The sequence below is a fragment of the Capra hircus genome, chromosome 13 (genome assembly GCF_001704415.2).
Source record: "Capra hircus breed San Clemente chromosome 13, ASM170441v1, whole genome shotgun sequence".
Taxonomy (NCBI): domain Eukaryota; kingdom Metazoa; phylum Chordata; class Mammalia; order Artiodactyla; family Bovidae; genus Capra; species Capra hircus.
The window spans coordinates 50,284,256-50,295,437 of record NC_030820.1 but is presented as its reverse complement, the minus strand read 5'-3'; the positions used below and the strand labels follow the sequence as shown (position 1 = coordinate 50,295,437).

General features: G+C 47.9%; 1 protein-coding gene across 1 annotated transcript in view; it reads right to left on the bottom strand.

Moving 5' to 3' along the window:
- ADRA1D (adrenoceptor alpha 1D) overlaps nt 1,556-11,182 on the bottom strand; it is a 29,286-nt gene continuing 19,659 nt past the window's right edge. Inside the window, exon 2 of the mRNA XM_005688233.3 lies at nt 1,556-7,620. Within this exon, the coding sequence (XP_005688290.3) occupies nt 7,031-7,620 (590 nt within the window). The 3' untranslated portion in view covers nt 1,556-7,030. The remainder of the gene's footprint in view (nt 7,621-11,182) is intronic.

The following is an 11,182-nucleotide window of genomic DNA, read 5'->3' as shown; positions in this document are numbered from 1 at the left end:
TGGCTAGCCTTTTAATTCTGTTTCCTTACCTTTAGAGTTTCCACTGTTTGCCAAATGGTTGGCTGATATCCTTACATTTCAGACATGTCTTGAATTTCTATCCTATTTTTAAGTATTTATTGGTATTTTAAGGAGAAGGGTTTTATTAAGGACTTGACAGGATGTCACTTTAAGTTGGAAGTGGTTTTGATTTAACAATAGCCTTTCCTGAGATGTTAAGGGCTCCTAATAAGGCAGGCAGGTATAGATGGTAACTTGGGAAAGGAAAGCTGAGCACAGATGTAGCCCATGGAAATGCCATCTCCACAATATCCAGAATCTCCCTCTTCTCATTCACCTGCATTCCTCTGGCCAAGCCATCATCAGCTTAGATTGTTGCTGTCACTGCTCTCCAACTGGCCTCCCTGCTTTCAGTCTGATTTTTCTTTCTTTCTTTTTTTTTTTTTGATTTACACAATAGCTAGAATAACCCTGTCCACCCAAAGTCAGACCCTGTCACTTCTCTCCTCAAACTCTTGTAAGGCACCACTTCACTCAGCGGGAAAGCCAGAGTCCTGGGTTATTTACACAGCCCCGTGCACTTTGGCATTCATCCCCTACTACATTTGGCAGCCACATTTTCTGTTCCTCTACTTTGCCTGATCTGCCTGATCTACCCTGCACATGCTAACCTGAACACACCGTCTTCTCCTAAGACTGTGCACTTGCTGTTCCATTTGCAAGAAATGCTTTTCCCCAACAATCTGCAGGGTTCACAGCATTACCACCTTCAGGTCTTTTCTCACATATTAACCTTTACCTGAGACTTTCCCTGGGTACTCAATCTGGAAGTACAATGTTCCACAGCTTCAACATTTCCTGTTCCCTTTCCCTGTTATGTATTTTTTGCTTATCACCATTTCCTATATATTTTGTTTATATTATTACCTCTCACTCCTGAGGAACAGAGTAAGACAAAAGGCTGACATGGGGAAACATGAGACGGGAGGATGGAGAGGGAATCAGAGGCACAGTGCACCGGGACATGGAACCTTGTCCGGGGAACAAGTCCCCATACCAGTGTACTAAATGAGTGAGTTTTCCCTTTAACTTCCTGGCTCTGCCTCTGAACTCACTAAGCATCTTTCAGACCACAGTTTGGCTTCCCATTAAGTTCATTTATCATCATGAGAACACTGGCTTGTGTGGTAGTCAAGTTATAGTTTCCATTAAAAATGAGCACATTGGCTTTGGGCTTATGAACTTTATGTCCTAGTGAGGTAGGCCATCTGTGTAGCTTCTATGAGACTGGTAACTGTGGGACACTGACCAGACTCACTTTCTACACCTGTAATACCAAGTACCAGCCCCTTGGCTGAGGGTAATTTCATTGAGCAAATAATAACTGATTGAGCCTTTTGAGGCATAGCCAGACAGATATTTCATTGTGTCCCCTTTTACTTTTTCAAAATTCCACACCTTTGGTCAGTTTGGGAAACTCTCCTTGAAGTAGCTGCTGCTAACTCGCTTCAGTCGTGTCCGTCTCTGTGTGACCCCAGAGACAGCAGCCCAGCAGGCTCCCCTGTCCCTGGGATTCTCCAGGCAAGAACACTGGAGTGGGTTGCCATTTCCTTGAGGTAGAGGGCTTCCTAAAAAACCCCCTTGGTTAGCTTCCTGATGAGAGGGGGCGCTCTTAGCTTATGCTATTGCAGATTAGATCGCTGGCAAAGGCTTGTATTGTGGTGACTGGCCTATGAGACAGACACTGAGCGCTGCCTGCATGATATCCATTGCTTCCTCCTGCTGCCAGAATTGTGATTTTCTTCAGAGTAGCAGTGGTTTCCATGGGAGGCAATGATTCACGTTGCCCTAAAGCAGGATCAACAAACTTTTTGACAATTTTTTTTTTTTTTTAAATTTAGGCTTTGTGGGCCAAGGGGTGACTTTCATATAATACACTTCTCACGAAATAATCTCTTGACCTTTTTCACCCTCAGCCATTTAAAAATGTAAAACCCATTCTTAGTTCATAGTCTTTATACAGACTCAGGTGGTAGGCTAAATTTGGCCCACTTTGCAGACCTATCACTCTGGCTTGTTTTTTATGTTACCCGTCTCCCTTGCAGGGTGGTCATGACATCCGCTTCTGGAGGTAAGCTGGGGAAGGGTGGTTTGGGGAAAACTTTTACTATGTTGATAAAAAGAGGCAGATGCCATAGCCCAGACCCTTCTCTTTTTTTTCTGCCTTGAATATGAGTGTGAACTATGGTACCATTGATCATGGTGAAGTGACAAGGAGGATAAAAACCAACACAGCAAAGATTGTGAAGCAAAGATAGAAAGGGCTTGGGTATGTGACTGACAATACCAGAAATGACCTAGTTCATCTGTTGTGAAGTGAGAAAAACAATAACCAGTGTTTAAGCAGCTTCCTTATTACTTGCAGCTACATTTTCAACATATCCAGGGCGCTTATGTCTTTCGTTATCTGCTTCACCCCTCCCCCATCCAGGAGAATTACTCTACTCACAGACACTGGTACCCAGGCAGCTGTGTTTTGTACTATGTTCTTCATCTCATGCCTATCTGCCTGCCCAGATGTTCAGACCTGACTTCTAATTAGTCGATCCATAGGCTGGCCAGTGAACCATAGCCTTTGTGGCTTGTCTCTGGAATGGAAGCTGAGAGTCCTATGGTTTCTGGCAGGACAGAAGAAGGTGGATGCGAACAGTATGATGGAGTCACATGAATGTCAAACTCCTGGAAGGAATATCCACAAATGTCGTGGGTGAAGTCCTCTTCCAATGTGTCCTTCCTTCTAGCTCCTGGCTCTAAAAGCTCAGCCTGTTGTGGTCCCAGTTCCTATATTTCTTCTTGGTTCCAAGTTCACCCTGCAATTCCTGCTTCATTTTTCTCTAGACAAGAGCAATTTGAGAATGTAGGCCAGGGTCTTGTTCAACAGTTTCTTTGTTTCCCTGCTCCCTCAAAGTGTTGGATGGGGAAGGGAAGAAGTGACAGCCTAGACCTTCAGGAGAGCTGAGTGCAGCCCCTCTTCCCAAAGTTACCATCCCCAGCACCACCTGGATCCACTGGGCTCTCTAGAGAGCTATTCTGAGCTGAGAGGCTATGGGACGGGTTTAGCCTTTATAAGCATCTGGTTTTGTGCTTCATTGGAGCTGCAAGAAGAAGAAAAAAAAGGAAATTCTTTTCCAAGTGGACAGTGAACATGTAACCCCCTGGGGGTATGACAGGATGGGAATAGAAACGGGGTCAGGAGGGCACAGAGGAGTTGAGTTCTGACAAGTCACTGAGGTCCAAAAACTTTCCCCAGGACCTGTCAGCGCCTGGAACCAGAGGGACTAAGGGCCTGGCTTGTAGTGCTGCTGCTGGTGTGAGCGGCTTGCAGAGTGGGGCTTCAGGCGGGGCCTGGGCAGCAGGGCATGCGGAGCGGGAGACTTCTTTCTTCAGAAGAACAGGGTGTAGCTGGCTCTCTGGCTGGAGAAGGATGCAGGCTCTAGCTCCTTGAGGACTGGTAGAACTGGCTGTAGGGAGGGTCTTACAAAGACAGTGATGTTGGCCAGCCATCAGGTGGGCACTGGAGCAGTGTGGCAGGAAAGGGTAATGGGGCAACTCCATCGATCCAGGATTTAATGAATGCTCACACCTAGTCTTGAGTAGCCTGGGGTCAGACAGCCCACTTCCTCATAGTGGATGAAGATATGGATTCTATTGGTGAACTCTAAGCCTGGATGACCTTGATGTGAACTACCAGAGAGGCTGAGGGCCACTCAGGGCTTAATTCTGAGCCAGGGGTCTTGGAAGGAGGTCTTGGGAAGATAATGGCAAGCAGAAAGGGCAGGCAGGCCCAGAGCCTCTGAGAGCCTGAAGCTTCAGCATCAGTGGGTTTGTCATGCCTGCAAGAAGTAGAGGACATGACTTTGGAGGAGGCTGGAGGGCTTGTATTTGAGGTGTCTGAGGTCATCCAGGGGAGGGTGATCACACACATTTGGAGCTAGAGACAGATATTTGGGACCCATTTATGTACAAGTGGTCATTATGATGATTTGGAGTGGCTGAGATTGGGTGGCAAGTTGAGATAAGAAAAGAACCTTGGGGACACTGAAGACCATAGAGGCACCTGCACAGGAGGCAGAGAGAGAGAGTGGAGAGAATGTGATCAGGGGACCAGAAGATCCCAGGGGTGTGGATCAGGCAGGGGGAGGAATATTTCAGGAAACAGGGAGTGGCCACCAGTGTGGACTGTGGCAGAGACAGACAGGGAGGAGACTGGGGAAATGAAAGGCCCCAGGTGAATTGCAAAAGCAGGCCTGGGCGATGCTGGGACAGAGGTCCTGGAGACTGTGGGAAGAAAGCAAGATGGGTGGCTAGAGCCCAGCTGGAAAGGGAGGATGGACTGGAGCTGGGACCTTGGAAGCGGGAATGCAGCTTTCTAAGGAATTGGCAGGGGGCGGGGGTGGGGTGGGTGGTGGAATTGGGCAAATATCAGTGCCCTTGGAGGCTTGCTTCTGTCTCTGTCAAATCTCACAGGAGCATCCTTCTGACTCATGACTCCTTCAGGCTTCACTCCATCTCTTGAGGATTGTGTAAAGGAACACTTAGTCCCATTTTCATGGGCACTGAGAGAGTCTTCTCTACTCCCTCAGTTGTGGACTGGGCTGGGGCACCTGAAGACCCAGAAAGTGGTGCAGTGAATGCACTTCTTCCAGATGTCCCAAAACCACTTGCAAGAGGCTCCTTCCTTTAGAAAGGCTGTTACTACTCCCTCCATTCCTCTTGGCTATTCCAGGACTCTTTGCCATGTCCTGAGAACAAAGTCAGCAACTCAGTGCTTTATTGATGTTTAGAACTGGGTCACTGGATGCCCTTGCTGTGGTACAGCCTCTCTAGGGACTCTGTAGCCCCACCCCCCTCTCCTGAAGGCTTGTTCCCTGGTATGGAGGGCATAAGAGGCTGCCAGCTTTGTGCTGAGGGCCCCATGTGCAGGAGACTGAAGCTGAGGCTTAAAGGTCAGACATGTTTTGTTGATTGGTCATCAAGCCTACAGAAAGTACTGGGCAAGCTGCTGACCCCACCTGTCTCTACATCCACTGTCATCCAGGACAGGGAGCAACCCCTGCCCCCCTCCCCCACCACTTAAATCCTTCTGATGAAAGCTATCTCTCCACATTTATCCCTTGTCCCCACTATGGACCTCCTGTGGGCTCAACTGCCTTGGCATGTGGGAACCCTCTAAGAGACCCTCCCCTGCTGTTGAACTCTCCTGCTCGGAAGCCCAGTGTTCAATACATTGACATAAGGGTCTGCCTTCTTGCTTTGACAGATGGCCCCACCTCTGTGAGAAGATTCTGGGGGCTGTGCCAGTGTTCCCAGTGTTAGGGCAGCCAATGTGCTGCAAGATGGGGCCCTCTTTGATGTATGCAACATGCTCCCAGTATCTGCCTTTAACTGCTCCTCCTGTGCCTTGGGGGATGCCAGGCCTGAAAGTCCAGTACTTGCTAGATCCACAGGGCGAAATTTCTGCTCCTGAGCCCAGATGATATTGGCTGTCTTTTTACCTTGTAATATTGGGATGAGGAGTTTGAATTTGTGGTGACCTTTTCAACAGACTATCTCCCTACTACAGGAAGCTTCTGGTTGAAAATACTGGTCCATGTTGGCCCCAGCAGTTGGTTCTTCCTGTTTCAGAACACCTCCACTCCAGACACCCCAGGGTGTTATCTAGCAGTTCTCCTTCCAAAGGTCCACTGGGCTACCATCATCATTCCTTTGCTGGTTGGATATGTGTGGTTGGTATTATCTAGCTGAAGACTGAACTACCTATACCCTTTTGGGAATATAACAAATTTTGGATGGTTTGTTGAACCATCAGCGCTAATAAGCACAGTTCCAGGTAGGTGTTTTCTCACTCACCATGTACACACGTCTACTTGGGGTTGTATATTTTTTCATGTAAAGTAATGTTTCACCCATTTTACTGATGGCCACCTTCCAGACTGAGGCCCTGAGAGCATCACAGATGCATCTGGTGAGACTGAAAAAATTAAACTTTGTTTGCTTTCAAAGACTAATTATGTGAGTTTTAAGAGCCAACAAAATTCCCAATCTTTTGGTCATGCTGATCGGTCATCAGTCCCAAAGGAGAGTAGCCATCAGTTAAAGAGACAGTTAGGCTGAGACTAAAAAGTGAACACAGATCACAGGATAACTCAATTTATCCTGTTGTGGGCCTTTAGTACAAAAAGGAGTTCTTTATGGGTTGTAAGCTAAAGAGGAACAGTTTGCACAGTTTGGAGAAAATAGAAGTACCCTGACCAATAAATATGTCTAAAAATGACAAAGCTCTCCCCATTTGATGGTTCTAGATCCCAGCAAGAAGTGATGGGCACAGGCATAAGGAGCTATATACAGAGTGTAAACAGCAAGGCCCTTTGGAAGACAAAATGAGGGGTAAGGCAGAGCCTCTGTAGGGCAGAGTGGCCTGCAGGTTATACAATAGGCTTCTAGGACAGTCCTTTATTCTGCCACCAAAGTATGCCGGTGGCAATGGCACGCTCACTGGATTTCTCCAGTCTGCACTAAGGAGAAATTGTGTCCATTGAGAATCCTTGGCCCCAGCGACCTTTCCTGGAGGGGAGGCATTGGGAACAGCCAGGCAAGGCCTCTGTGTCCTTTCCTCCCCAAGAGGAGGGACAGGGCTGCCTGGCTATACTTGGGGCCACCTACCCAGGATTCACAGCATAGACGGGGCAGTGTTTCTCAAGCAGGGATTGGAAGCAAATGGCCTCAAGGAGCCTGTAGCCCCTCTCTTGAAAGGAGGAGCTGGGGGCGTCTGTGTCCAGGATGGGGAGCCCATAACTTTCAAAACCCTCAACCCATCTCAGTTCCTCACAGATGCTGGAGAGCAGTTGCCAAAACTGATGCTGATTAGTTTCTGGGTCTCTGATTCTTACCAGCCTCTTGAACAAAGACAGTCTCCTTCTCCATACCCTTCCCGCCACCCCAGCATACTCCTTGGCCTAACTCAAGGTCCTTAAATATCAGTCTCTTGGAGATGGCTGTAGTCCTCCAGTTTATAAGCCTGGCAGGTAGTACCCTCAGCTGCATCGTGGGGGATACCTAAGAACACCACTTCCACCTCTGAGTGCAGGGCGCACGTGGCCTCTCTGGTGTGGATCTTTTGCGACGGGCTGGAGACTTTGGCATGCAGCTGGGCAGCAGGTCTCTGGAATGGCCGGAGAAGCCTCCACTCACGGAAGGTGCAGGGCATCTTTCGACAGGGGACAGCTGGAGCCTGTGCTTTGGGTGCGCCCAGGGAGCCAGGGGTTGAGGGCACAGTGAAGGCCTGTGGGGCCCTGGTGGGTATGGCACCTGGGCCAGGAGTGCAGTCTGGGTGTGGGCTGCCGTTTGAAGCTTGCCAGTTGCGACTGTAGATACTCCAGAGTGGGCGGCGGCGCTGGCGACTATGATGGCACTGGCAGCGCAGGAGGCGGAAGAAGGCACGCTTGAACTCCTTGCTGGAGCAGGGGTAGATGAGTGGATTCACACAACTGTTGAAGTAGCCCAGCCAGAAGATAACCTTGAAGACGCCCTCTGAGGGCTTCAGCTGTGGAAACAGGGAGCCTGTGGGAAGCAGAGACCCAGGCTGGTTAGATGCTCAGGAAGAGGGAGCCCCAGGGAGCCCCCGGCTGCCCCTGGTGCAGCCCCTCTCTACAGGCAGCCCCTCTCCACACTACTCCCCCTCCCACAGCACCTTTCCTGGGCTCTGACCATTCATCAGCTAGGGGCTATCAAGATATCTCTCCTCAATGAGTTCCTGATATAATTCAAGAGTGTCCATGAACTTTGATGAAGAAAAACAACCATCTTCAGTTCTACTCACATTTACCTGAAATCAAGCATTTCCTGCAAGTGTAAGCAACAAACCTGAATAGAATTAGACAAAATGATATTGAAATCACTGTGTTGTAGCTCCAAACTGCAGCTACAAAACGGTGCAATATTGTCAGTTTTCTACATAATATTAGCAGTTGGCGGAGATGTTTTGAAATATTGTCTATGCTTCTCCCTATTTGGAAATGGTCACTAGAACACACCAGTGGATCCTGTTATTTAAAGCCTTCATGTGGAAGTACATTTAATACTAAATCACAAATTTCAATTAAAAATCAATGAAGCTGATTCCATCTGTAATCCTTTGTATTTTATTTTATGCATTTGAAAGAGTAATTCTGATAAAGGCTCCATACACTTTGTCAGATGCCCAAGTAGTCCCTAGCTTTATAAGAAGGGTAAAGACTCCTGAATCAAATGTTGACCAAGGCTTGCTCCATGCCAGGCACTGTCCTGGACTCTCCTCAAATACCTGAGGTCCTGCTCTCTCAGTAGCAAAGCGGATCAAATATCATGAGAAAGAAGATGGGATGATGGTGGTGCCCAGTATATTGGGGTGGGGGGCTTCCAAAGTCTCAGGATAGACAGGAGCCAGGCAAGATGAGGAGGGGTAGAGGTTATCAGGAGTGGAATGGAGAGGTAGGCAAGAGGATAACAAGTTTGGGCAGGGGAATGTCCAATAGGATATGCTCAGAAAACTTCATTTGGGACAGATGGTGAAGGGCCTTAAATGCTGGAAAGTCACGCTTTTATTTTGTGGATAGTTAGGAGATATGGATATTTTTGAACAGGCAAAAGATAGAACCTAGAACTAAGCCTCAATAAACACAATGCCCAAATCACTGTGGACAGTGACTGAAGCCATGAAATTAAAAGACACTCCTTGGAAGGAAAGCTATGACAAACCTAGACAGCACATTAAGAAGCAGAGACATCACTTTTGTTGACAAAGGTCAGTATAGTCAAAGCTATGATATTTTTCAGTAGTCACGTATGGATGTGAGAGTTGGACCATAAAGAAGGCTGAGCGCTGAAGAAGCTTCGAAAGAAGCTTTCCAACTGTGGTGTTGGAGAAGACTCTTGAGAGTCCCATTGGACTGCAAAGAGATCAAAGCAGGCCATCCTAAAGGAAATCAGTCCTGAATATTCATTGGAAGGACTGATGCTGAAACTGAAGCTCCAATGCTTTGGCCACCTGATGTGAAGAACATCATTGGGGAAGACCTGATGCTGGGAAAGATTGTAGGCAAAAGGAAAAGGAGGTGGCAGAGGATGAGATGATTAGATAGCATCAGCCACTCAGGGGACAAATTTGAGCAAACATCTGGTGTGCTGCAGTCCATGGGGTTGCCAAGAGTCAGAAACGACTTAGCGACTGAACAAATGCAATGCCCATGGGCTGCCAGAATGCAGGATAATGGAGCTCTCCCAGTGGAAGTGGGAAGTGGTCAGGGAAGACTTCTGGGATGGCTTTAAAAGGGAGCAGAGTGCCTGACAGGAGGGAGTGGGGGCACTGGAAGTCTGAGTTGTGCCAGAAAGACCCTCTTCCCCACAAACCTCTCCCCTGCTTTCCCCACCATGGACCTTAAGGAGTCATACCTCCAAGGGCAACTAACAAAGTGCAAAGACATCATTCAGGAAGCACAGGCCACTTTGTCACCCTCATCATCCTCCACAGCAATAGCAGCAGGGGTCAAGGATAGGTGGCAAGAGTGTCCCATCCCAGGCAAAAGCCTCAAGTGTCTGCCAGGGTGAGCAGAGCAAGGGTAGTGGTCCTTGACAAATCATGAAACACGCTTTGTTTTCTTGTCCTCAAAGAAATAAGAGCAAGGGCCTGTACTGAGGGAGCAGAGGCACCATGGGTCCCTCTTTGACCTGTGGGCTCTTGTATATCACCCACCTCCCACTTGGTGGGATTCCTGGTGCTAAGAGGCGGAGAAAGAGGAATGTCAGGTAGTACTGCATGGCACAGGATTTTCAAACTCTGGTCATGCAGCCTTCAGCAAGTTATTTGGCCATCTAAGTTTCACTTTCCTTTTCTGTGAAATATACATAGCAATGTTTCTCTGAAAGGGATTTTTTGATGAATCATAAATTTCAGGGTGTAAGACTTAGCAGGTTTGTACTAAATACTGGAGTCTATTCACCTCCCCCTTCCATATCTTTGTGGCTTTTTGAGAGAGGAGACCTCAGTCCTGAAGGCACTCCGTTCTCAGCTCTGGATAGTGGCCAGAAACAGAAGCTGAGATTTGGTGGGTTTGGGGGAGGCTGGGGCATCAGTCAGAATGTGTTTAGGAGATAATTTCCCTTGGGAGAAGTATCGGGCAGTTGTCCCTGGAATCCAGGGGCCACCAGGGTTGACCTCAGCCTCCAGAAAGACAGCCTTCTGAACAGCATCCTTCAATGGCTGCAAAGTAAGACCGAGTGCTGAAAATAACTTTCTGACTCAGGCTAGAATTCTTTTATATTTAGCCCAGGATGACAAATCAGGGGACTATGCTTTCAGCAGTAAGCCAAAAACCAGCCAAGGGGCTTTGTTATCAATGTGGTTTTGATTTGAATTTTGTGGGGAACATGGCATATCTGTAGTGTGGCCTGGGCCTTGTTTTTAAGAATTAGAATTCTAATTTATGCTTAACCAACCTATGTGGAAGCTTGCTGCCAGCTCGGAATTCCTTACACACAAAGGAGCTGGGGTTCAAGCTCAGCCTTTCAGCCCCACGTTTTTCCTACTGTGTCTTGCTGAGGTTTCTGTCTTACTTTGGTCCTCCCAGAAGCAGACCTGAGACAAGGATTCAAATACAACTTGTTTACTTGAAAGGTGAATGAAACACCAGTAGTGACATGTGATAAAAAGAGGGAAGAGAAGGAAGCCAATGAAAGGAGAGTTAACCAGTTAGTCACTGCTATGGGCCACCAGGGTGCAATCTCACTGGGAGCTCTGGGGGACTGTAGTTGTCGCACCAGTGGGGTGAGGGAGGTGAGGTATCTATACTCCCATTCCCATCAGTCAGTGTTTGGGCTGCTCCCTCAGGGTGTTAATTTTCCATAGTCCTGTCTTCTGTGTGGGTGGACAATGAGGATTTTGCTGGTCAGAGAAAGTCGAGGGCAAAGAGATGGAGGCAGCTGCTGGGGTAGAAAGTGACCCATATACGGGGGGCAGGGTGGGGCACTGATGGCAGCCTCCACAATTTTGTTTCATTTGCTGTCAATTTGTTTCATTTGTGCACAGACATCTTGCATGTAAAATACAGACATCTATGTCTTGGGCTCCAGCTTCCACAGGCAGGAG